This window comes from Patagioenas fasciata, chromosome 2 (assembly GCF_037038585.1).
Source record: "Patagioenas fasciata isolate bPatFas1 chromosome 2, bPatFas1.hap1, whole genome shotgun sequence".
Taxonomy (NCBI): Eukaryota; Metazoa; Chordata; class Aves; order Columbiformes; family Columbidae; genus Patagioenas; species Patagioenas fasciata.
In genome coordinates, this window is record NC_092521.1 from 162,577,950 (window position 1) to 162,602,379 (window position 24,430).

The window sequence follows — 24,430 nt, forward strand, 5'->3', positions numbered from 1 at the left end:
AGCAGCACAGAGTTACCTTTATTGCCTGTGTAACACCCGCATGAAGTGACAAGAAGAGCACAGTATAAATCCATGCACAACAGAGACATAAATGACTCTTAGAAATCTTTCAGAAGAAAAGAACAGTGTGTAAGTTGAGACCTCTATACCCTCATGAGCTACATTTCTGATTTACAAACTTTTTTTTTAAAGCTGGTATTTTAAAATGGTATAGAAATGCTTCTTTACTCAAATACTAAGTGAATTAACTTAATTCACAATAAAAATATAGTTTAGTTCTATTAAATTTTCTTCTGAAAATAAATGTTTCTATATTTCTGCTATGACAATAAATTACAATGTATCACAAATGTAGGCTTTAAGCAGATTTATAAATAAGCAGGAATTAAGTGTTCCACCTAGAGTTTAACTGTATTCAAGGCATTTAGTAGGAGATAAGCTGAAGGTGCATTTGTAATCCAAACTCAATTTGTCAAGGTAAATGCATGTAACTGAAGTAGCTGTAATGGGATTTAATGCTGTGGTACTTGTATATAGGATAAGTATTCATGAATGATCTGTTCCTCTTCCTCCAGTGTTAAATCCAGATAATCCTCTTCATGTTCAGGAATATCCTCCAGGATTTCATTGACAGCATCAGTCTCCATGTCTTCATCTGTTTGGGAACTAGAAGAAGCTTCTAACAAAGAAAAGCAGCAATGAATTCAAAGCAGTCGATACTTTCCCTCTTCCACCAGCATGACTGATCTCTGAGTCTGTTACTGCAAAACCACCTCTTCTATAGGACAGCTCTGTAAAGGATATCACAGGATGGCCTTTTTTTTCCCTGTTATTTAAAGCTATGGGAAAGCCTTTAGCTGTACAGCAGGTATCACTATAGCTCTGACAAATAACGGAAGAGAGAGAGCGTGCGCACAAGTTTCCCCTTTACTAAATGGCGAGGATCAACTCCAGTTCAACCGCAGACACAAGGAAGGAGTATGTGGTTACAGCAACTGGCTGTATAGCACAGATTTAGAACATAGTTCCTGGCAGTCAGAACCCAGATGCTAGAGAGCCACAAAATCATCATTATCAGTGGCAGGTCCAGGGAATGTGCTCCAGCACTCAGCACTTGCTCTCTGAAGGAGCACAGGCAGGGAGGGGTGGGTTGGCTTTTCAAGAGAACTGGTGTGAATACAATGAGATCATAGAATCACAGATTCATTTTGGTTGAAGAGACCCTCAAGATCATCATTGCTTAATGGTTGTGTACAAAAGCCAGCAAGAGAGTCTTTCCACTCCCCTCTGCAACATTTCTTACCTGCAGACTCCGTGTGCGAGTCTTTGGATGAGGTGGATTCTTCGGAAGGGCTGGACCCATCTGGAGACAGTTGCAGTGAGGCAGGAAGAACTCCCCCGTAATGAGCAAGGGTTTGGGAAGCTACATGGATGTTGCCTTTAAAGACCTTCAAAGCTTGCTCTGCCGCCTCCCGGCTGAACCCCATGTACACCAGCTACGAGAACGGGGCGAAAAAAAATAAAGAATAAAAAAATCTGGAGAAATCCAAGCTCATCCAGCACCAGGGTCTGACAGGAATCTGACAGACATTCCTCTTGCACAGAGGCTGCATGCCAGGAATTCCTGGACACTGACTCTGGTTTACTGGAACAGTTAACAACAGGGCACTGACCTATTAAAGGAATGGGGATGTTGAGCAAAATCAAGAGCCTCCTGTTTAATATCAGACCAATTCTGTTTGTGTTTTTCAAAAGGAAACTTCAAAGCACTCCAGCGTATGATGTGCTATTTACTTTTTCTAAGCGACAGTTTTCTTGCCTGACATTGATTATGCAGCCACACTAACCACTGAAGAGCTTTTCAGATGGTGTATGATGAGACAGACACATTCCAACTCTCCCTGTGCACTGCAGTGTTTAGAGACCTGAATTAATTTCTCATTTGGTGTCTTTTTTTGGGCTAGAGCATTAGTGCACAGACTTCAATCCACATCCAGGCACGACAGGTTGGTGTAATGGGCAGGAAGAGTTTTATTTTTGCTTGAGTGGGACTTCACTGTGAAGAGCAGATGCCAGACAGTGGAAGTGTGACAGCTTGAGTGACATGGGTCAAAGAAAGTGCACAGCTTTGCTCAAGGAAGATCTGGTGTGTTGAAAGCATAATTCAGAAACTAGACAACCAACTCCTAAGAAAGCAAAAGCTGTAACTTACTTGATCAATACTTTCCTGGGAAACCTGAAACTGGTCCGTGGCCACAGAATCATCATCATCATCTTCCAACAATAACTCTGGATTGTCAAGAATAAACTAGAATAAAACAGAGGAGTCAGAATAGAGCAACAGAAATATAATAGTCCTCCTTATGGAAATGTATTTAGCCCAACAGTTGACTTAAGCAAACCTCAGCCAATTAAAATGATATTTGATTCACTGTGTCAGGAAGTGGAAGGGCAGTCATTACAGATCAGAAGAGGTTGCTATCAACTAACAAATAGATAATACAGAAAATAAGAATCTGCTATGTGATAGACCAAAAAAAAGCAAACAACTTTTTTTTTTCATACAAAAGTACTACTCCTGAAAATAACTTACCTTAAAGGCTTGGTCCAGGTTTCCTTGTGTATTATGAAGAGCTACTTGAGCAGCTCTCTCTGGGTAGCCCATACTTTTCAAGGTGTTTATGTCCTCCCGTCGCTGCCGCCTTTTAGCTCTCTCCTCCCTCCTGATCTGTGCCTTTTCCTGCAAGAACACAGCCATGACAGAGCTCACTGTGCAGGGGAATGCTTCACCCTCCCCCACACGCATATGGGGTTTCTGGATTTACTTCTTCCAGTTTGAAGCTCTTGAGGAAAAGAGACTTTCTTTTCAAATACAGACTGTGCTGCCAGACACTCATTACTAAATAAAGTTGCATTTCCGTGTTGCCATACTTCCGCTCTATGCCTCTGCAGTTTGGATCTTATGCTGTCGCAGCTATTATAGGCCCTGTGTGGTAAGTGATAAACCCGTTTGGCAGATGGGCCTGCAGACAAGACTTGCCAAGGACATACAGCCAGAACTGGGCATGGAACCAAGGAGTTCTGTTCAGCCCTTCTCTCAGCCAGTTGACTTTTCCATCCACATTTCACTGTCTGAAGTTTAAAAGTGCCACCTCAGCTTACCAAATGCAAATTCGGGCACTTCAGATCTGGGCAACGCTGTCTGCACTTCTGCCCAAGAAGTCCTTCTCCCTTCCTGAATCTTCCAAGTCCAAAGCCATTAATACAGCCTAGCTTGATGGTTACCCTCATAGCACTTCACTGTGCAGGCTCTCATCTTCCAGACCAGCCAAGCCCAGAAGTGACACCTTGATCACTGTGTTTTTATTCCCATACATAACATTGCTGACTGGCAAACACTGGTGCAAAGTCCTCCTGTGCACTCCCGTGGTGCAAACACAGGTCTGTGGCTCTCTCATCCCACCTCTTTTGGGACAGAACTTCCCTCGTCGTATTAAGGTTTGGTTTCAAACTTGTGGCAACAGATGTCAAACTTAATTACACTAGCAATGCCCAAGCAGGATAATCAAAGTCCTTAATTTAGCACACAAAACATGATCTTAGGGACACCCTAATTAAGCTGATCCTGATTTAATACTCTCGCCGCACCGTACCTCTCTCCTGTTGGTGATGAGATTGGCAGCGTGCTCCACGTTCCCTTGGCATGCCCGCAGGGCAAGACGAGCTTCCTGTTCGGAGAATCCCAGGAGTGACAGGCGATCAACTTTATCAGGATCTATGGACAGCTCTTTATATAAACAAGATGCCTGTACAGAAAAGGAACAAAATGATGCTACTTACACTGTTGCTCGAACATACAAATTTTTTCTGAGCGAGCAAAGGACTGGTGCAAGGCAGAGCCCAAACACAAGAGCTAGTGTGAACAACTCAAAAGTTTTACCTAGCAGTGCCTTACCTTCTGAATGTACTCAGCAGCCTCCTTTTCTCTGCCACTGTGATAGTGTCCTATCCCTTGGAGGAGGTAAAGCCGTAGAAATAAAACCTTCTCACGACCATAGCTTCCCTGAAGAATTGTTTAAACAAGGGGGGAGCACATGGTTAAAAGCATATGGTACAACATCACCTCATTATCAATAGAATGCTTTACCCATTTAAAGAAGACACGGTCACTAATATGTGACACACAGATAAGGTATCGCACCTAAAACACTGATGAAGTCTGTGCGTATAAATGCACGTTTACCACAACCTTTTTGTCAAGTCCAATGCCTTCACTATGCTGACAATTACAAAACTACATTACAGGCTAAGGAGACACAAGAAAACTTTGAACTTCTAAAAGTTGATGTTGTAATACTTGAACAATAACTGAATACATGAAGGAAAAGAAAGGCACCCTAATTAAATCAAAACTGGCATACCTTGATATCAATCAGCCTTTCATGGTTCTCCCCATAGCACCTTTGGAAGCATCTGTGTGCTGTGGACAGTTTTTTCTCAGCATCGTCCAGGCAGTCCAGCTGCTCCAAGCGAAAGTAGCACCACACTATGTCCAGCTGCAGCACTGCGTAATTATCAACCGTGTTCAGCAGTTCTGTGCTACACTCACTGCAAAATAAAACAATTATTGATTTTCTGGGAGGGGTTGTTTATTTTTTCCAATATACTTTTTAACATTAATGAAACAACATGCTAGAAGTACACAAATTCAAATGTTTGAGAAAGCACAGACTTCAACAAACTGAGTTCAGTGGAACTGTAATATAAAGCACTGATCTCCCGTCACATTCACTAATACACGGGGCACCAATGACAACACTGCATCTCAAAGAATTACAGTAAAAACTCATTGTGTTACTTTTCAAGACAGCATCTCTTTAAAAGTAGACTGGAATTAAACCTTGTGTAATCTTTGAGAGGACAGAGATCAACTGTTTTCCATAGTGCATGTGAAAATACCAAGTTCTGTGCCAGTCTCCTTGCACATGCACACAGACGAGAAACAGATGGGATAATATTACTTTTGGTGATCTCTGAAGAGCAGTTTAGGGCTCTGGCTGCTGACATGAAACTCATTTACCCACAGAAACCCTGGTATGGTCACTGACCTCAGCTATCTGCTCCACCTTTTACAAGAAATTATCACTTCAGAGGAGCAATTGCAAACAAGTATCCATAACTGTCTCTCAAGTTAATGCAATTTATAGCCTAGTACATGAATATTAACAGTTTGTGTTGGTATGAAAGATTAAATTGCCCAGTGGCAGTATATATTTCAGCTGTTTTACATGAAGCCACCTGTCACTGCTCGTCAGAGCCTTTACTGTTTCCCATCTGCGGGGCAGGGGGGGGGGGGGGGTGTGTGTGTGTGTGAAGTAACCCCAAAAAAACAGCCCCTGGTTATATGCACAGGTGGAGCTAATGCTGTTCCTGTATTTGGTTGACAGTAGAGAGAGACACAAGGACTTTAAAAGGTTCTTACCAGAAGTGTTTATCTGCATCCAATAAATATGGCAGCGCTATTTCATATTCTTTCTTCTTCATCAATGCTCTGCCCTTCTCATGATAACCCATTGCCAGCACAAGTGCCTAGACAAACAGATTGAGGCTTTTTTACATCTCTCAAACTCACTTTAATAACTAAAAAGAAATATCTAGTTAATCCATTAAGAGCCCTTGTTCTTCCTAGAAAAATACCATCCTACCAGTTCTGTAAAAGCAGTATTATTTCATATCACATTTTCCTCTCATCTGCTACTGTTAAAATTTTGTCTAATTAAAAGCAACAAATGCTATTGACACATGAAATGTGGCACCAAGTTTATTTTAAGAATGCAATCCTAGACGGATTTTCAATGATGACTGATAAAGAGCTAAGCATTTTTCTGGGTGCTACACTTCCTAACAGTATCAAATTTGTTTTGCTTTGCTATCACAACTATCTTGTAAAAATCTAATGATTCACCTCCTAGAAAACCCCAAAATGGAAAATTAAATTTTGAATGTGATCAGAAAATGCTCTAGTTCCTGCAGTATGATAAATGGAAATGTAAATAGCATTTCTCGATAGAAACAACCTGCAATATTTCCTCTCACCCACGTTCAATACAGATGAAATCTCGTGTGCTTGAACATTTGATGCTTTAACTCTTCAGGTGAATTACTGCTTTGAGCACTTCACCAGAAGAGCGTGCATTGTGAGACGGCACAGTTGTTATTCCGATCATCCAGAAACTCCAGATGATGCAGAAAACACCATTTGCCTCAGAAGAGGCTGGAGCAGCAGTTCACACGTGTTGGGGCCTGCTCATTTCTTCCCAAGCTATTTTTTTTTCTTTATCAGGTATAATTCCAAGTACTTGTAAAGATTTTTAATTATCTTCAGACAACCCAGCAATCTTAAAAGACAGATGCTATCACTATTCTCCCACTTCAGTAGCCAGCATCAGGTACGTCACTCCTACTGTAATTCAATGTACACACCCAACCAAAGATGTTTTCAAATGAGAACGTGGAACTTTCTTGAATGGTGAACATATTTGAGTGGGGTCACAATGGAAAAGATCCCAACACTATTTTAAGAGTCCAGTTTCAAAACTCAAGAAGTTTCCAACTCAGGCTCAACAAACAAGTTATTTTCATGTTATTCTGGGACACCCAATGTTTAAAATAGGTGCTAGGATATAACAAACTATACGCCTTAGGATATGACAAACTGAAAGCTCATCTCAAAACACAAAAATAAGATATAGAGCACCAAGGGGTCAGTGCAAGATGATACCTGCAATTAGAGCAGCAACCAAAGGTCTGTCTCCAGATGACTGAACTATTCCCCACTGTAGAGTTCCACTGCAATTTTATTTCAAAGTTTTTTCTATTAAGCAAACATCTACTGGACCCAGGGTTATATCCCCAAAAATTCTGACCGCATTTCAATTCCATATTGAAATGTTTCATTAACCAAGCTTTTAAAAGTTGTCTCAGTACCTTTGTAAGATACTTTTACCTACTTTTTTGGCTTGAGGAGGAATCTCGATTGACCTTCCAGTCTGATTAGCTATGTCTAGATACGGAACAGAATCTGGATCCAAGTACTCCTCTGAAAGATATGAAAAAGCAATTTAAAATTTAAGGACCACCTTCGAAGAGTATCTCTGCTGTTCTAAGATTATGTCAGTAAGCACATGTTTAAACAAAAAAGCAAATAAAGAACAAAAAAATCAGGATTACATAAAAAGGCTGTATTTGTATTTTTCTGGAGATACCTACCAACAATGGCCCTGATCAGACGAACATGAGGAACTTCTAGAAAAGTCGCTAAGGAAAAGGTCCTGCTCATCCAGAAATTTACACGCAACATTAAAAGTTACATGAATTGTAAATAGTTTTTTGCAGAAGATAAAACACCTACATTTTACACAATGTACCATTTGAAATGCTTTATCAAATAAAACAGAATATAAAGAAAAACCTACACAACTAAGCACAGTTGATAAAACAACAACAAAAATACAGCTCAGTATTTTGCTTTTCCCACATCTTTAATGCTTATAACCAAAGTATCCATTTTGTTTTCACTTCCACCTGATTTTACATGAGAAGACGCTTTCCTCGTAACCAAGACAGTTAAGCAGGAGTTTGCTGAGATTAAAAGTTTCTGCCCTGCAATTTTTCTCAGATGAAACAAAGAGTTGTTAGATCCTTTCTACCATTCACACAGAGCCTGCAGCCTGTGAGCCCATTAGAGACTCTACTCTATACTCTGGTTTTGTGCTACAACTGACAGTTAGTGGTAAATACCTTATAGAGGCCCCATCCAGGATTCAAGGTCTGGGGTCTAAATTACCCCTTAAATCCATAAAAGGAATCACTTGTTTCATTGGTTCAAAATCTGATATTATAGTAAGAAACAGGCTGTCACTGACCGTTAAAAGCAGCTTTGTTCAGGTATTTTTGCATTTGGCAGGAGTTCATTATATACTCAGTTTCACAGTTCCTTGTTTGTGGATTTTTGAAACAATAAAATAGAGAAGTGACTTAACATCTAGCAACGCAATTCACAAACACAACCTCATCTTGAAAAATTATTACTGTTACATTGACTATATCCCTTTAACTTAATCCACAGTTGCCAGCAATCAACATCAAACACCATGAGAACAGAAGAGCCACGTGACATGAGAGTAATAAGTGAGCTGTTCTGTACAATGAAACTATGGTTACTCACAGCCGCAGCGGAATTGAACTACAAAAAAGTGTTTAATGACTTTTAATACATTATTCTACAATAAATTTAAAGCCTGTTCTCAAGAGTCCTCAGTCCCTTAACTGTCAAGGGCCAGTTAAATAACAATTGGTTCTTATTATATCCTTCTCTAAGTGCCAAATGTTTTCTAGCATTCTAGCTGCATAAAAAGAGTTGAAGAAGTTTTAGTCAACTTAAAATCCAGTTTTCAAGTAGGGAGAAACCTAAAAATGTATCAGCTGAAAACCAACCACAGCACAGGCACTCTTCTATGCTCAAAGTCTAGTGAGAAGCTATTTTTTAGTGTGCAAAAATTAACGAACACCCATCTTCCCTCACCTCACAAAAAAAACCCCAAAGAAGCCCTCTTACCTCTCTCTGCTAGAATTTCCAAACCCTTCTTAGTTCTTTGCATCTTGTCATTTATTTCTTTTTCTTTCTTGCACTGAAGTTCTTCTTCCTGAACTCTTCTTTTAGTTTCGTCATCGCTCTGTTCCAGTTGAAGCACCATCACTTTTGCATTGTGTGTTACACCCTGGTCTTCGAGGGTTTTGCCTGCAAAATTGAGTATGACAAGTACAATCCAGGTGCTCTTATTTGTGAAGGTAGACTGACACTGTACTGGCACTAGACAGGAGGAAACAACACCCACAAACCAAACAATCTGAACAGCCCATGCCTTACTCATACTGTACTGAAGAACTACAGTAATTATTAGAAACACAGTAATTACTAGACTCAAGTACTCAATCAAAACTCCTGTCAATTACTGACACAGTCAGCAGAAACTCAGAAATTAGGATCAGACATCCATCTTACAGTGCTTTTAAAATAATTGGTATGTTTCTTTGCTTGCTTTTTTTTCATAACATTTAAAAAATATGATTGTTTCTATTTCAGTTAATCTTCAGAGAAAAATTGGAATAACAACATGTCCAGGATCAGCAGTACCAGGACAGAGGGACTGGGAATTGAATCCGAGTTCCTTTTGTCACTTCCATGGCTCTAATTCTGACATATTCTAAGGGAAATAAGTAAGTCAGATGCTCAGGCCATCAGTAAAGAGGAAGCTGCTGTCATCACTTCCCACATGTCTGACAAGTTGAATGTATAAAACATTACAAGAAGTTTTCGAATGTGCTGTTATACAATAAGGGTTTTGAGGAAATTTAGGGTTTCTTTCAAACATGTATTTTCAGTGTCTCAGCACTTGAAAAATGGATGTTTGACATTTCTTACAGGATTCCTATAACTGCTTTAACTCTAAGAATTTTGATTACTATAATTTATTACATTTCTTGCAGAGCAGAACCTGACAAATACAACTGCTATTCCTTGGGAATTTCTGAGTTGCAAGAAACTTTTCTTCGGAGTAAAATAAACAGTAAACTAAAAAATTATCATAAAAGTATACTTGAGATACATACCCAGGTCAAGCTGCTTCTTGTTTATGATTATTTTGATAGCATTTTCTTTTAATGCATGTTCCTGTGCTATCCTGTGAAATAAATAATTTCATCCATGAATATGAATTTGTAAGGCTATATATATTGCTGTTAGAATAGCAATAAAGCTTAAAAATAACTATTTTCATAACTGGTTTAAAACTTCTGCTATAAAAGGCTGCTAGAAGTAAAATAACATCATCAGAAAGCTTTGTGAAGCATATAGGGAAATCTGGGATACTGAATGGGAAAAATCAAAACAGACAGAAAAGGATCTGGTTTTATTAGGCGTAAAAGCACAAGAGGAAGGAAGAGAAGTTCATATTGATGTCCTGGTTTTGTTAAAAAACAAGTTTCTCTTTTAGTGAATTTGCCTGTCAGCTAAAGCCTTCATATTAGCTGCATGTTCCTGGAGAACCAGATACATGTTTTGGTAAACATAGCAATGGAATGCAAAGTTATTGATAAGCACAGATTCACATCTTGCAAGAGGGGCAACGAGAAAGAGGTGACCAAGAAACTGACCAACTGTGTATAACATTCCATTCACATGAATACTTCTTATAAAAGTGGGAGATCACAAGGATCTCGTCCCTTTTCTCTTTTTGCTTATGGCCGACATTAGGAGAGGATCTTGTTGCAAACTGAGGCCCAGTGACAGACTGAATCCAGCTCCGGTTGGCTGCAGAATCCAATCCAGGACTTTGGGTGCTGGCTCTGCAGTTGCTGAGACTTTCAAGATTGGTTTTGTATATTTTGTATTATTTTCTCTATTCTTATTAGTAGCATTAGTAACATATTTTAATTTTTCCAACTCTCTTCTCTCTGTCCTTCTTTTCCTCCTGATTGCCTGTCCTGAGTGGGAAGGGGGGAGCGGGAGAGGCTAAAAACGGAGAAGGGGGGAGAGGGGGTTAACAATACATCTGCCACGGTTTTATTGTCACCCCACAATCAAAGCCTTCGACAGTTGACAGTTCAGAAGACATGTCTAGTTAGAGATCTGGAACACTCACTGGTGATGTCTCAGGAACTTGCTGGGGATTTACAGAGAACTGCCCTCTTTGCACAGTTGAAACTTTCCTATTTTCTACTTGTTAAACCACAGCTTCTTATGTGAAGAAGTGACCCACAGGGACACTGGACATCCTGTTCAGACACACTGAACAAACACACATGCTAAAAAAAGCTTAACTGAACAAATACTGCTCTGCTTGTCCCTTTTTCTTGCACTGTGTGACAGTATGTTGTCCCATTAGAGAGATGATTACACTTACTGTGATCTGAGCTCCTTGCCTGTGATGAACAGATTCGTTTCCAGTGGGATTTTTCTGCTCTGTAGCAATTATATTGCACAGGGAAAAGGATGAAAGGAAACAAACATGGTCTCAAGATACTTCATACATTTTCTTAACTAATTGTTTTACAACAAGTACAATTTCTTTTTCAAATTGTAATCATGTTAAAAGCGTTATGACTGGGCATACATACTAGCAATTTCCATGTAAGAAATCTTGTACTTGCTTTACAGTGATAAAAATAAGCATTATAACAGCAGAAGATTCAGAATTAGATAAATCTAAACTCAGAACAAAACAATTTGAACTCACTAATTTAATTATGCACTTCCAATCTTAACTCTGGTTTCTAATTATGTCACCCACCTGCGACTGGCTAAGTTCTGATTAATTCCTATTAGTGTCTCTGGTCTCAGATTAGATAAACTGGAATTTTAAATTAATTCATCCCCTTATGCCCAGTAGCATTAGAAAGAGGAATTATGAAACTATTTGTTTGTTTTAACTGCAAGGCAATCACTTAATACCCTCTACCCTTTAGCCCATCACTCTCCCTGATAATTATTTTTCACTACAGGAGAGGGAATAATTATCATTATGTGTTGTGTTTTTGCAAGTATTCAGTAAAAAAAACCAAAAAAATTTAAAAATCCTTCTGAAATAAAAGTTTCCATCTAAGATCTTCTAGGAAAACAAAAAAAAAAAAGCACTTTCAGAGTGAACATTCACTTCTGTTGGCAAAGACCAAAACCAGGGAGTGATTTGAGATGGTTGCTGTGTTTGCTACAGACTGCTTTTAAGGGGGAAATATTCCCAGGTAAGAGGCTCTGTGTTAATAAGAACCTAACCAAGGGCCCAGTTCTATTTGTATGAAGCTTTAGGAGTTTGACTTAGATGAGAACAGATGAGTACACCATCACAACAGAAAATCCTGCTTCTCGTTTCTAAGTTCGGACACTGAACATACTTTAAAATAGGTAATTTTCATCAGCTACCTGGGCTGGAATACTTACACAAAGATAACATCACCACTGAAAGAACATTGTCATGGTTAAAAGCTAAAGTTCTTTTCAGCATCATCAACCACTCATGGTCTAAGACAACAGAACATTCAAGTTGCTTACTGCACTTAAAGGGAATTTTCTTAAAATTAAAGCTGTCAGTTAAAGAAAAGCTGTGGTAATACAGTGATATTCACATGCTAATTTAATTTTAGGCATTCTGCAGCTGAAAAAAATAATCTGCTCTTTACTGCTAATAGGAACAGTTACATCAGAAGGAATAAAATTGAACTAATAGGCACTTAAATCTAATTTACTTTTCTTAACTGAAAGATAATCTATCATTAAATCCTAAAGGAAAGGCAATTACACATTATATTCATCTGCTATGATATTCCCACATGCCTGTGAAACTGAAATACACCTCCATAACTTCCCCTCCCTCCATATTTTATACACCTAACATGGATTTCTGATATGAAACTGAAAAAGCTGAAGAAGTGAAAATATTTGCTTAGATACATATCTAGGACTCCAAAAGCCATCAAAGTAAAGCTACTTATCCCGACTTTTCTGCAACATCACTTACTTTTCTACGAGGCAGATATATATCAAGTCTTGCAATTCCAGTCACTTTAAAATTTTCATTTCCTGTTCCACGCTCAATTGCTTTGCACCGTATTTCTTCAAGCATATTCTCCGTATCATTCTCATTGATATTCAGCTTAGATGAGTATTTTTGCACAAGCTCCTAAGAAAACAGCAAGAAAAACTGGGAAAATGCACCAGCAGCATAACATGGCAAATGCATCACATAAACTCGGAGAGAATATTTACCTTCATCTCTTCACCAGCTTCTTTTTTTTCATTTGTATACGGTGGTTTCCACAGCTGAATTTTGTCCTCTCTTAAGCAACTGGTCAGTTTTGCTATTAAATACTTCTTTTGTGCCATTCTTCAAAAAAAACAAAGCACACAATTAGAAGGGAAAAGGAAGAAAAAATAACGTTTTAATATCGCTTTTCTGTAATGAGATGCTGTACTTTTTCAAAAAGTCTAAATGACATTTTTGAATTTTAAAATAAAAGTTGACTATAGAATGCATTCCACGCACTTCGGTAAGGATGGGAACCTGATTCCAGGTCATTGTAAGAAACTGGAAGTGGAACAAAGCCTAGATTGGCGCTGGGATAATTCCTTGCGGTTTCAAGAGAAACTAAACCTCCTCCTAACTCCTCACATGAGCTGGAATTGCAGAAGGTGCCAGTTCATCAAAATCCATAAATCAGTTCTGCCCTGGACAGGATGGCTCGACCCAATACCCCCCTAAAATGTGTCCTTGCAGTACCTCTGCCTTCCACTTCTACTTCTGGACTTTAACAGCCTTTCTACACCAGCAGATGGTTGAACACAAGTTATTAACCCTCTTTGGGAGGACAGAAAAGAGGTGTTAAGAGAGAACATCTCAGAACCTCAAGCTCCACCGTAAAAAGATCATAAAGACCATAAAGTGCAGAGGCTGAAATCAGAGATGTGCACTGTAAATCTGCACCAGGCATTAAATACCCATCACTAAGGAGAAGGTGACAGCAGGGTAAGAATTTAAGCTGAATACATCACCAGAAGTTATTCTCATTGGGCTAAGAGAAAGCAGGAACCACTGAATCAACAGGATCCTGAAAAATACAACTACCCCACCCTCAAAAAAACAACCAAATGACCAAACAAAAAAAACACACAAAAAACCCCCAAACCAACCAACCAAAAAAAAAAAAAAAAAACTCAAACCAACCAAACAAAAAACCCCACAAGAAGCAAGGAAGAAGGATAGAGAGCAAGCAACGGCAGATGCAGGATCTCAACAGAGGAAAAAGAACAAAGAAAATCTTAATATGAGTGCACATTAAAGCATGGGAGACTTTGGCTCTTGGACACTGGGATTCATATGGAAAAAGATGTCATTTAATTTATGCAGAAAAACATTTAAAATGTTGGCATTTGCACGCTAAGGTTGGCATTGAAATTTGATCAACCAGTTTCACTTTCAGAGTGGTTTCATTTTCTCATTCTTGTTTATTAGTACATTGCTCTCAGGAGAAAAAGGGGACAGAAAAGAAGAATCCAACATTTCTATCCACTTCCTGTTCTAAAGACTGTTCCTCGCTCAGACAAACACTATTTGAGAGCAAAAAAGCACAGGCAAACATCAATGTGTGGTAAGTTTACTGGTTAACATCTCTGAACACTGAAAAGACAATAGTCTCTTCTGAAGAGAAGCCAGAAGGATTAACTGAGCAAGTGAACAGTTTAACAATCCTTCCTGATCTCTAGAATTTGTATAGTCCAAACTAGGAAGGACAACCACACATTCTTTTTCTTACTAGGATGAGGTTGTTGTTATTATTTTAAGGACACGCCAAAACATGTCATTTACAAAACCGAAAGTAACACACGTGCTCAATTTTCAAAAGATCACATTGAAACTATTAACACAGCTTTCTCCCTTTTCAAAATGTGCCAGGCAATTCTCATGAATAACCTGGAACCATCATTTTCCCACTTTTAGGTTATGCTAAAGAACCATTTTACAGCTATAATTCTACTTAACATTAAGGTGAGGACCAAAAGATACCCATGGCTTTGGAACATCAAGGTAGACGTCTAAAATTCCAATTGCACTTTAGACCACAAATTGTTAACATAAGTAGCATTTATAACAGGTCATTCATCTTCCAATCGGTAACATTTTAAGTTTGTGATTCCTTTTTAAATTATTAAAACAGAAAACACTACTGGAGTCCCCAATTAAACTTATTGTTTCCAACCCTCTAATAAAAAAATACAAACAGAAAAGCTATAATTTTATGTGTAACATTTCTAACATTTATAATAAATTCCTATTTCACCATAACGAGGATCCTTAATAAAAGCATTTATGACTTACTTTTGGATCAGTCAACACCACAACTGCTCCTGACACGGTTTCGCTTTCATTAAGAGTTCAAAGGGACTTTCTCAACACTAATTTGACTGAACGACCAGGGGTGTTGCCCAACGGCCATTCTGAATGCAAGACTGAGTTTCTGTAACTAAAATATCATCCTCTAAAATATTACAATATGACACAAAAGAAAACAATTACAGAAAGCCACATTTTTGACGGAAGGCACGGAGGATTCTCAGGAAAAAAAAAAAAAAAGCAATATGCATCAGTTTTTGCTAAAGACGAGGAGGAAAGCTACCTGGTGAACTGCGATTGAACTCGGCGGCTAAGGAAGGGTAAGAGAAGCCGCGTTATGTGCAAAACCCCGGGCCAGAAGCCCCATGAGAGGATGGAACCCCAGCGACTCCCAGCCTAGGGCGCACTTGGGCACATCCACCCCTCTCTTTCCACAATCAGGGATTCCACACAGCCCACCAGCACCACCCATGTCCCCAGTGGATTTTCAGCTCGGCCACGAAGCCGCCACCCTTTCCAGGGGCCTCCATGAGACAGGGAGCGCTTGGCAGCCACAGCAGGAGCCTCTGGTGGCGGCCGCGGCGCTGACGCACCCAGCCCAGCGGGAAAAACCAGCGATGGGGGCGGCCCGGCCGAGCAGCCACCACGGGCTCGGAGCTGACACCGACCTCGGGCACCCACCTGCGCCTCGGGGCCTGGCCAGTGTCTGAGAAGCACTCAGGCCCACACACAGCTGCTGCCCCCGCCCGAGCCCGTTCGCGGGGCCGCGCTCCCCACGGCAGCAGCACCTGAGGCCCGAACAACGGCCGAAGCCGGAGAAGGGCGGGGCGACGCACAAACCCCACCCCCCGCACTGCCGTCGCGCGCTTACCTGCACACCGGCCGCTCGCGTCCCGCGGGGCGGGTATAAGAGGGGGCGAGGGGCGGGACCAAGAAGCGGGCGAAGGGGCGGGGCCTACGCGCGCTTGTCATATTTAGCGTCGGGGAGAGGCGGGTTCCTACGGACACTGAGAAGGCCCAGAGGAGTGGTGTGGGCGCTCGTCACGTGGTTGAAGCCGCGCCCCGCCCGCCATGTTGGCGTCCTGCCCTCAGTTGCAGGTGGGGTGTGTGTCGGTTTGCTGTCGCTCGGCGGCGGGTGCTGCTGTCCCTGGTCTAGATGAGTCTACACGGGAATATTTAATAGCCTGTCCCACGCATCTGGATTACTGTGCACAGTTCTGGGCCCCTCAGTTCCAGAAGAACAGGGAACTGCTGGGCAACAAAGATGCTGAAGGGAGTGGAACATCTCCCGTGTGAGGAAAGGCTGAGGAAGTTGGGGCTCTTGAGCTTGGAGAAGAGACTGAGTCGTCGCCTCATTGATGGTTATAAATATGTAAATGGTGAGTGTCAGGAGGATGGAGCCAGGCTCTTCTCAGTGACAACCAATGATAGGACAAGGGGTATAAACTGGAACACAAGAGGTTCCACTTAAATGTGAGAAGAAACTGTGTGTGCTGAGAGAGAAATTTTCCCCAAAAGCTGAGGTGCTTTGAAGGACCAATATGTGTTTTTTTTTTTTTTTTTTTTAATTTATTTTCTGTGGTCTTTGAGAGCAGCAGTGTTTGGGGTGGACTTTGGTGTGTGTGCTCACATTTCCCCTCAGGAGTGGTGGGAAAGTTCTTGCCTGGTTGTGGGGCAGTTAAAACTTCACCTGTGCTCAGAGGCTGGGCTGGAAGAATGATAGAATCATTTTGGCTGGAAGAAACCCTTAAGATCACCAAGTCCATCTGTAACCTAACTCTGGCACTAAACCATGTCCCTAAGAACCTCATCTACATGTCTTTTAAATTCCTCCAGGGATGGTGACTCCACCACTGTCCTTGGTAGTCTGTTCCACTGCCTGACATCCCTTTCTGAGAAGAAATTTCTCCTAATATCCAATCTGAACCTCCCCTGGCGCAACTTGAGCCTATTTCTGTGTGTGTAGAAAATCTGGTGTTCACCACTTCAAGCTGGGGGGGTCCTGGTGTGTTACTTTGAGTCCCCACAATGTCACAGAGCAGGTTTGGGGCTTCACTGATGCGTGGCTGTGTGATGCTGGCTGCTCAATATTGGTTTTGTACATGAGGCCCCCAAAGGGTTGGGGCTTGTTCTTGGAATCTTTTTGGTGCCTGTCAAAGACATGTTTTCTTAATGGCTTACATCAGAAAAAAATGACTTGTGGGTTAATTCTTTCCTGTGACCAGCTGTCCCAGCAGCAAAGGGATTTTATTCTAGTGGCTCTGATGTGTGACTGAAATCATTGCACTGGTGTATTATTTATTACAGACTGGACAGGCCTGCAAGCATTTTATTAGGTGGTCATGCAGACGAAGTGGGGGTGCTGCAGCTTTGGAAATAGGTGCCCCACGGGTGTTTTGACTTGTGAACAAGACCCTGAACTAGAAATTCAGGATTCTAGGCTCTCCTGTGTGCATAAATCAGTCAAGTTTGCCTACTGACAGAAAAAGGTTAAACTTGCTGTTATGGCAGCTTTGAGTTCAGTGCTTGAAACTGAGACACAGGTCTGGTAACAGAGTGATGAAAGCTACCATCCCATGACTGCCGAACATGAAGATGCTAAGAATAAAGGGTTTTGAAAATCAAGTGCACTTGAAAAGGGGGGCTTTTTAATATTTGGAGTTCTACATTTTTTTCCTCATGTTTCCCTGCTTCATTTTCACTTACAGCTGCTTTAGGAAATAAAATAACTTTCTCATTAGATGGTGTGCCTGTGTGATATTTCTGTATCTTGAAATGTAAGTATAATGGCTTTTCTAGCAACTAAAACTACTCCAGTAACAAATCAAAATTTACTGCAGTTATTCTTTCATAATGTTTTTCCATAAACTGAAAGACTTCTCCGAAGGCAAAATGCCTTTTATAAACGAGAAACCTCAGGAAAGGACAAAGTGTTTGTAGGAAAGTCCTTACAAAGGAGTTAGTTACTTAGTCCTTGCATAAACCTGCACTGAGTTTTAATTCAAGGTATTCTAGGTCCATGTTTAATTAAGATAACTAAATCAAAGCACTTTAAAATTGATGTAAAAGTTCTTGCAAAAAATATCACTCAATTCAAATGAGTTTATAGACTAAGTGGCTAGATAAGGTTATAAACTTTCTATGATTCTGATTTAAAAGTTTAATCTTAATTTGCTGAAATGTTCTCATGTGTATTGTTGCAAGTATCTAGGCAAAATTATCTTGAATTAATTTTTTAATAGTTTAATAGTGGCCTCTTGTTAACGTGGTATTTTACTTTCAGTTATTCTTTTATCTTTATTTGGTGTACAGACTTGGAGATATAACAAAAATAACACTCCAGAGTAGTGTTAGGCAGAAGTACAAACTGGTGTACTCTGTAATCAGCAAGGCAAGTAAATAGAAATCTATTGTATGCCACGCACTTAAAAAATTTCATTGCACTTTGATATTGCCCTCCAGGAAATTGCTTGTTTTGTATGGGCTGGTGGTTATCTAGTATTTTCTTTCTATTATACCTATACCTGCTAGGCATATCTGTGTGGTTTGTTTTGTTCTTAATGCCTAATATTTCTTTAGATACTGTAACTGCTGTGTTAAAAACAACCAACCCCCCAAACAAACAAAAAAACCCAACCAGACAAAAACCAACCAAACAAATGACCCAACACACACAAAAACCAAACCCAACCAAAACCCCCAAACCAAGTAGCTATGTCTCTTTATTGATGCCTATCCAGAAGAAGAAATCAGCATCTGAGGTGGAAACTGATCTGAGGAGGCCAGTTAATTGAAAACTAGAAAAACTGAAAAATCACAGTGAGCATCTCTTCCCAAACCTGTGTCTTCATTCTGCTGCTTTTACTGAGGATGAGTGGAAGATTCTTGGGGAATTATTCATTACTATTGGTAAACAGCTGGTGCTTTTCAGCACCATTTTAAGAACCTGAAGCACAAGTGTGATGAGGAGTAGCTGAGGGACCTGGGGGGTTCAGCTGGAGAACAGGAGCTGAGGGGAGACCTTCTGATCTCAGAACTGCCTGAAAGGAGCTTGGAGCAGGGAGGGGGTTGGTCTCTTCTCCCAAGGAACAAGTGATAGGATGAGAGGAAACGGCCTCAAGTTGGGCCAGGGAAGGTTTAGATTGGATAGTAGGAGAAATTTCTTCCTGGAAAGGGTTGTCAGGCATTGGAACAGGCTGCCCAGGGCAGTGGTGGGGTCACCATCCCTGGAGAGGTTTAAAAGACATGTAGACAAGGTTCTTAGGGACAGGGTTTAGTGCTAGGGTTTGGTTATGGTTGGACTCAATGATCTTGAGCATCTCTTCCAACCAAAATGATTCTATGATTCTATAGCTGTCACTTGCAGGAGACAAGGTTCCTGCTTACCTACTGGTGGTGGCTGAATCTGTGTGGGATGCTACAAAGTTTGGGTCTGAAACTGTTGAGTGGGTTAGAGAAAACGATGTTTGGTCAGAGGGAGTGAAATAGCATTATTTCACATGAGATTTTTTTTTCTGTTTCTGTGGACTTGAAAAATACTGTGATACACTTAGAGCTGTGAATCTCCTGTAATGGAATCGTAGGCTGTGATAGATCTGTGCAAACATCTCCAGATGGAGCATACTCCATCAAGCACAACGAAAGCCAGTGGAACTGTAAGAAGGATTCACGGTTTGAAGTTGTGTTGGGTGCAAAGAAAATGAATTTCTCTTAGAAATGGATAACATTCCTTAGACTTTTACTTGCACATTGGTATTAAATCTATTTACAAGATAAGGGTGGCTTATCTTTCCTGCTGAGAAGAGTTTGTGTCTAGAAGGGCAGAGCTGAGCATCTTTGGCATCTTTTTTGGTTTTGCTCATGTTTTGTGTGTGGACCATGTGATTTTTGAGATGATGGTGGTAACTGGGCACGGGTGCTTGTGGGCTGTTTGCAGGGGTTGTGAAGAACTTTGGGGATGCCCACCTGATCCTCCTCCTGCTGATATGGAAGGGTTCAGGAGAGCCCATAGCTGCCAGGTGTATCGCTCAAAATTAAAGTTATCGTGACATGAGGAAACATTTCCGGTCTTCAGCTTTTCCTGAAGCCTACATTTGAGAAAGACCTTTCTGAAGACTTGCAGCCAGAAACGGGTGATACGTACCTCGTGGTTTTGTCACTGAAAGCACCCACAAAAGGGTGTCTCCATCCTCTAAAGATCTTGCAGGAGAGGAGATCCAAAATAGCTACTTTTGAATGATTTCACATATTTATGGTGCAGGTGAGCCACAAAGAAAATGTTAAACCCTATCTATAAAAAATCGTTGTATTACTATGGTTATACTTGTGCAGTTGAAGTGGTTCTATCCCCTTTGTGCGCACACAGTTGCAGTAGCAGAAAAATGCATTACACTTCTGGTAAGGAAGGTATGTTGATATGCGGTATCGGGGAGATAAGTAATGATTTCAGACTTTTGTTTTATAATGAAATACTGGGGCTAGATGGGAATTATGGTATTATTGAACTTATTTTTCGAAAAGCGTTGACATTTACTAAGTCGTTTTAAAACAACAATAGAAATGAGCGGAAGTTTTATTCTTTGATTTTACAAATACACACACCAGAAAGTATCATGAATATATATTTTTTGAGGAAAGTAAATGATGAAATCATGTTAAGTGTACCAATCCCCTTCAACACTGTTTCATTTGTAACTTGTTTATTGTCTGATTCAATAGTCCTATATTGAAATTTAGCCTAGCTGCTTAATCAGTTCTGCTAGCCTTTTTCAGATATTTCCAATATTGCTGTGATAAAATCTTCATTTCTAAAATGGTAAAAAAATAAAATAAAATTTTTAAAAAATTGCTCTTACATCTCAAATAACAGAAGCGAATATCTGTCATTGCAGCCCAGTTTCTTCATGAGAACAACTCATTTTATACTGTACAGTAAAACAACAGATTATAAAGTAGTAGGTCCTCAGCAGGTCAATCAGTGTAACAGGAAGACTATTTTGCTGTTTTAAATTTTAGTCAAGGTTTTGATTAAGTTTTACGTATTACTGAATGTCTTCATTGTGAGACATATAATCCAAGCCTCTTCGCTGCTTCGGAAATTCTTGGTCCTTTTTTATTGGGGAAAGGGTAGAAGTTGAGGTTGTTGCAGGCTGGTGTGCATTTCGTAGCAGAAACGTATGGCTGCATCCAAACTGCCGGAGTGGCTGATTTAAGAGGCGGCTTTTGGCAGGTGATTGAAATGTCACTGCCGTTCTCTTTGTTTGACGTGTTTGAACTTCCCAGCTGGCTGAGGGCAGCCAGTTCACTCGCTCCTTCTAATTCCAGGGGTTGCAGTGTCTCTTTCCCTGTTGAAATCAGTCTCTGGTTGTCGAAACCGCATGGCTGGTCCTTGCGGTGGAAGGGATCCCAGGTCATCCCGCGGCGGTGGATTCCCAGGTGGGTTCGCCATGGTGAGTTGTCATGCACGTTGCCGCTGCCGGTCATCCCCAGGCTGACCTTTCTGACAGGTACGTGTTCTGTAAAGGACTTTGATCTTCTAACTTTTTTATTAATTAAAACAGCGTTGACCATCGATTCTGGGAGAACAGATTGGTGTTCACCTGCAAGAGAAATGCAGATGTGCACATTACTATGGTGGCAAAAATTAAGGGTGTAGTTTCCACATCTGGAATATTGTGTCCAGTTCTGGGCCCCTCAGTTCCAGAAGGACAGGGAACTGCTGGAGAGAGTCCAGCGCAGCCACCAAGATGCTGAAGGGAGTGGAGCATCTCCTGTGTGAGGAACGGCTGAGGGAGCTGGGGCTCGGGAGCTTGGAGAAGAGGAGACTGAGGGGTGACCTCATTAATGTTTACAGATATATAAAGGGTGAGTGTCAGGAGGATGGAGCCAGGCTCTTCTCGGTGACAACCAATGATAGGACAAGGGGCAATGGGTACAAACTGGAACACAAGAGGTTCCACTTAAATTTGAGAAGAAATTTCTTCTCAGTGAGGGTGGCAGAGCCTGGCCCAGGCTGCCCAGGGAGGTTGTGGAGTCTCCTTCTCCGGAGACATTCAAACCCGCCTGGACACCTTCCTGTGGAACCTCAGCTGGGTGTTCCTGCTCCGGCGGGGGATTGCACTGGATGAGCTTTCCAGGTCCCTTCCAATCCCTGACATTCTGTCATAAACTCAACTGAAGAGCTTGAACAGATGAGTTTATCTGTACTCTTTCCACCTGTGGCTGGGAGTAGTGCAAGTTCCTTTGATCCCTGGTTATGGAGCAGAAATATTTCATGCTCAGTTTTGCAGTTCTGAGGACATAAATGGTACCTAGTGTTAGTCAGAGGAAAATGGAGATTTATCAAGTCAATATTGATCTAACTAGTACTCTAAGACTCATTAACAACACAGATTAAGAATTGACTTGCAGTAATTATTTGCTTGTAAGGAAAAATTCTCAAAGTGAGCAGGGACTTGCTCTGTGTGTTGGTAGATGCTGAGGTTTGAAAGACAAATGTTCTGTCTGATACTGTTTGAAGTTTGTATTCACAACTTAAAACATACCATGACTGCTTCTAGAATCAATAAGTTGTGAATTCATTTCTTTTTCTTAATGAGGCATCATTAACATAGAGGCTTGTATTTTAACATTTTACTGCAATTTTACTATTGCAGTCAGTATCGATGGAGTAAAGTTAGTAGATTATCACACTAGTGTTGCCTGAAGGATGGCTCAGAGAAGAAAATAAATTGCTCTAGGAATGGTATAGAATCTCTGTAACAGTAGGAGGAAGTCTGGTCAGTATAGAAGTTACTGTTTGAAATTTATAAGTTATTAGGGATAGAAATGTTAATGCTACTTTAATTACATGTAGCAGCCATCAAATTACTGAACATGACTGGCTTTCTGTACCTTGAAAATGAAGAGAAACTGAACCGACACACTCAAGACAAACAGTGCTGTTGACATTGCAAGTATTAATGAAATATACTCAAGTTAGTATAAATATAGTTTAAAGTAGGAGTTGTGCAGAGTGCTGACCTTATTTACAAGTTTAAGTAATAGGAGCTGTGTCTGTTGCAGTGCAAGTTGTGAAGGATATTACAATGAAAAAGGTAGACATAGCAGAATGCCAAAACACTGAAACAGAATATCTGAATAGCCATTTTAAAGGAATTGCAACCCTGAATTTGAAACGAAGCTAGTTTGAGTAGGATGCTGCCTTTAGAAAATCACCAGCACAACTTACCCCCCACCTTTATAAACTTTCATACCATCTTTAGAGGGAAATACTTGAAGATGTCAGCCCCGGCTGATTTACTGGCAGTAAATGAACCTGTACAACATGGCTTGGGGTAAGGAAGGGTTTTCACTGCTCTCTTCGGCTCCTGCTGCTGAAGGAACAACCCCAGCACAGATATATATATATACTTCTTCTGCTCCCTGGGTAGGCCATGTTGATCTGATAAGAGCTGCTTTGCAACATGGCTCTAGGAGTGAGAACTGTGTCGGCTCACATCTTCTGCTCTCCTGCAGTGTTACCAGGAGAAAGGAGACTAACACGCATGCAGAGCTTAGAGGTACAGATGTGTTTGTGCATATGTCTATACAGTGAAGTACATCAACAGAATTTCCAAGGGTGAAACCATTCACAGAGATAAGAACACACTGTTCTCTATCATGGAATAGTGAGAATCAAAGTTATGATTGGACTTTATCCAGGTTTTAAGCTGAGCTTGAGTGGCTGCAGAAAGTCTGCTTGCAAAATAGATGTAGAACAGCACAGTGTAGCACAAGGCTGCAAAAATTAGGGTTTGTTCTGCATATGGAAGAGAAAAAGCAAGAGAGGAGCAGTGGAGAGATTCAGGTGATGCAGCTTTGCATGTTCTTGCTGATTTAATTGCACTGTTGGCTGAATTGGAGTTGATGGGTAACATCAGGTTTTATCCTGACCCTAATGACTGGCCATCAGAAGAATTATGGTCTGCCTTGATTTGATCAGAGAGTTCAAAGTAATGCATCTAGCCCAATTTTAACAGTCTGGACTGGTTTTGAGTTCAGGTTTGATTTGATTCCTTGGCTACAGTTGCAGCACACAAAATTGAGCAATGACCTCTGATAGAAATATGAGTCCTGAACCACTGTGTGTTAAATTGACACACATTCAGCACTCTCTACACTTCGAAACAAAGCTTTAATTAAGACAAATCATTGCTCGGTTTTATTTATTTCTTTTTAATTGTGCATAATAGCCTTGTTGCAGGACTGTTTACCATTTGGCCTTTTTAATACACTGTCATTATAGATATTTTTAAGCTTCTGGAGTGACAAAAGTTAATCTCATTTCAAGTTAGCATTGGAAATTCTTGGGAGAGATTTCTGCAATCAGAACCCCAGTGTTTATTCTGTTTGCAACTGCATATGCTGAATGCTCCCATTTAATTCCTAAAGTAAATACTGCCTTTCAGCTTCTTAGCCAATAAATAATGAATACGCTGCTGTTT

General features: G+C 40.5%; 2 protein-coding genes and 1 long non-coding RNA gene across 5 annotated transcripts in view; 1 reads left to right on the top strand and 2 right to left on the bottom strand.

Annotated features, from left to right (window-relative positions):
- On the bottom strand, window positions 1–15,932 carry NUB1 (negative regulator of ubiquitin like proteins 1). Of its 2 annotated transcripts, none has more exons than XM_065831134.2 (15): window positions 15,817–15,932; window positions 12,824–12,941; window positions 12,576–12,737; window positions 10,965–11,023; window positions 9,673–9,743; window positions 8,618–8,800; window positions 7,011–7,099; window positions 5,483–5,589; window positions 4,422–4,608; window positions 3,956–4,063; window positions 3,654–3,806; window positions 2,594–2,740; window positions 2,213–2,308; window positions 1,304–1,496; window positions 1–679 (listed from the first exon to the last, which is right to left on the bottom strand). In XM_065831134.2, exons 1-15 carry the CDS (start codon window positions 15,915–15,917, stop codon window positions 513–515), a joined length of 1,941 nt encoding a protein of 646 aa, XP_065687206.2. In that variant the 5' UTR covers window positions 15,918–15,932; the 3' UTR covers window positions 1–512. The 2 variants fall into 2 exon arrangements, with proteins under 2 accessions (XP_065687206.2, XP_065687205.1); XM_065831133.2 differs by lacking the exon at window positions 15,817–15,932 and adding an exon at window positions 15,627–15,782.
- The window catches only part of LOC139827303 (uncharacterized), a 12,280-nt gene continuing 3,770 nt past the window's right edge, over window positions 15,921–24,430 (top strand). The window contains exons 1-2 of one of the 2 annotated variants that reach the window (XR_011737795.1): window positions 15,921–16,043; window positions 21,270–21,380. This is a non-coding gene — a long non-coding RNA (uncharacterized lncRNA). Of the gene's footprint in view, window positions 16,044–16,073; window positions 16,325–21,269; window positions 21,381–24,430 lie in introns of those variants that run through there. The other variant, XR_011737796.1, reaches the window with a different exon arrangement.
- The window catches only part of C2H9orf152 (chromosome 2 C9orf152 homolog), a 6,590-nt gene continuing 2,715 nt past the window's right edge, over window positions 20,556–24,430 (bottom strand). The window contains exon 3 of the mRNA XM_065832632.2: window positions 20,556–21,544. Within this exon, the coding sequence (XP_065688704.1) occupies window positions 21,000–21,544 (545 nt within the window). The 3' untranslated portion in view covers window positions 20,556–20,999. The remainder of the gene's footprint in view (window positions 21,545–24,430) is intronic.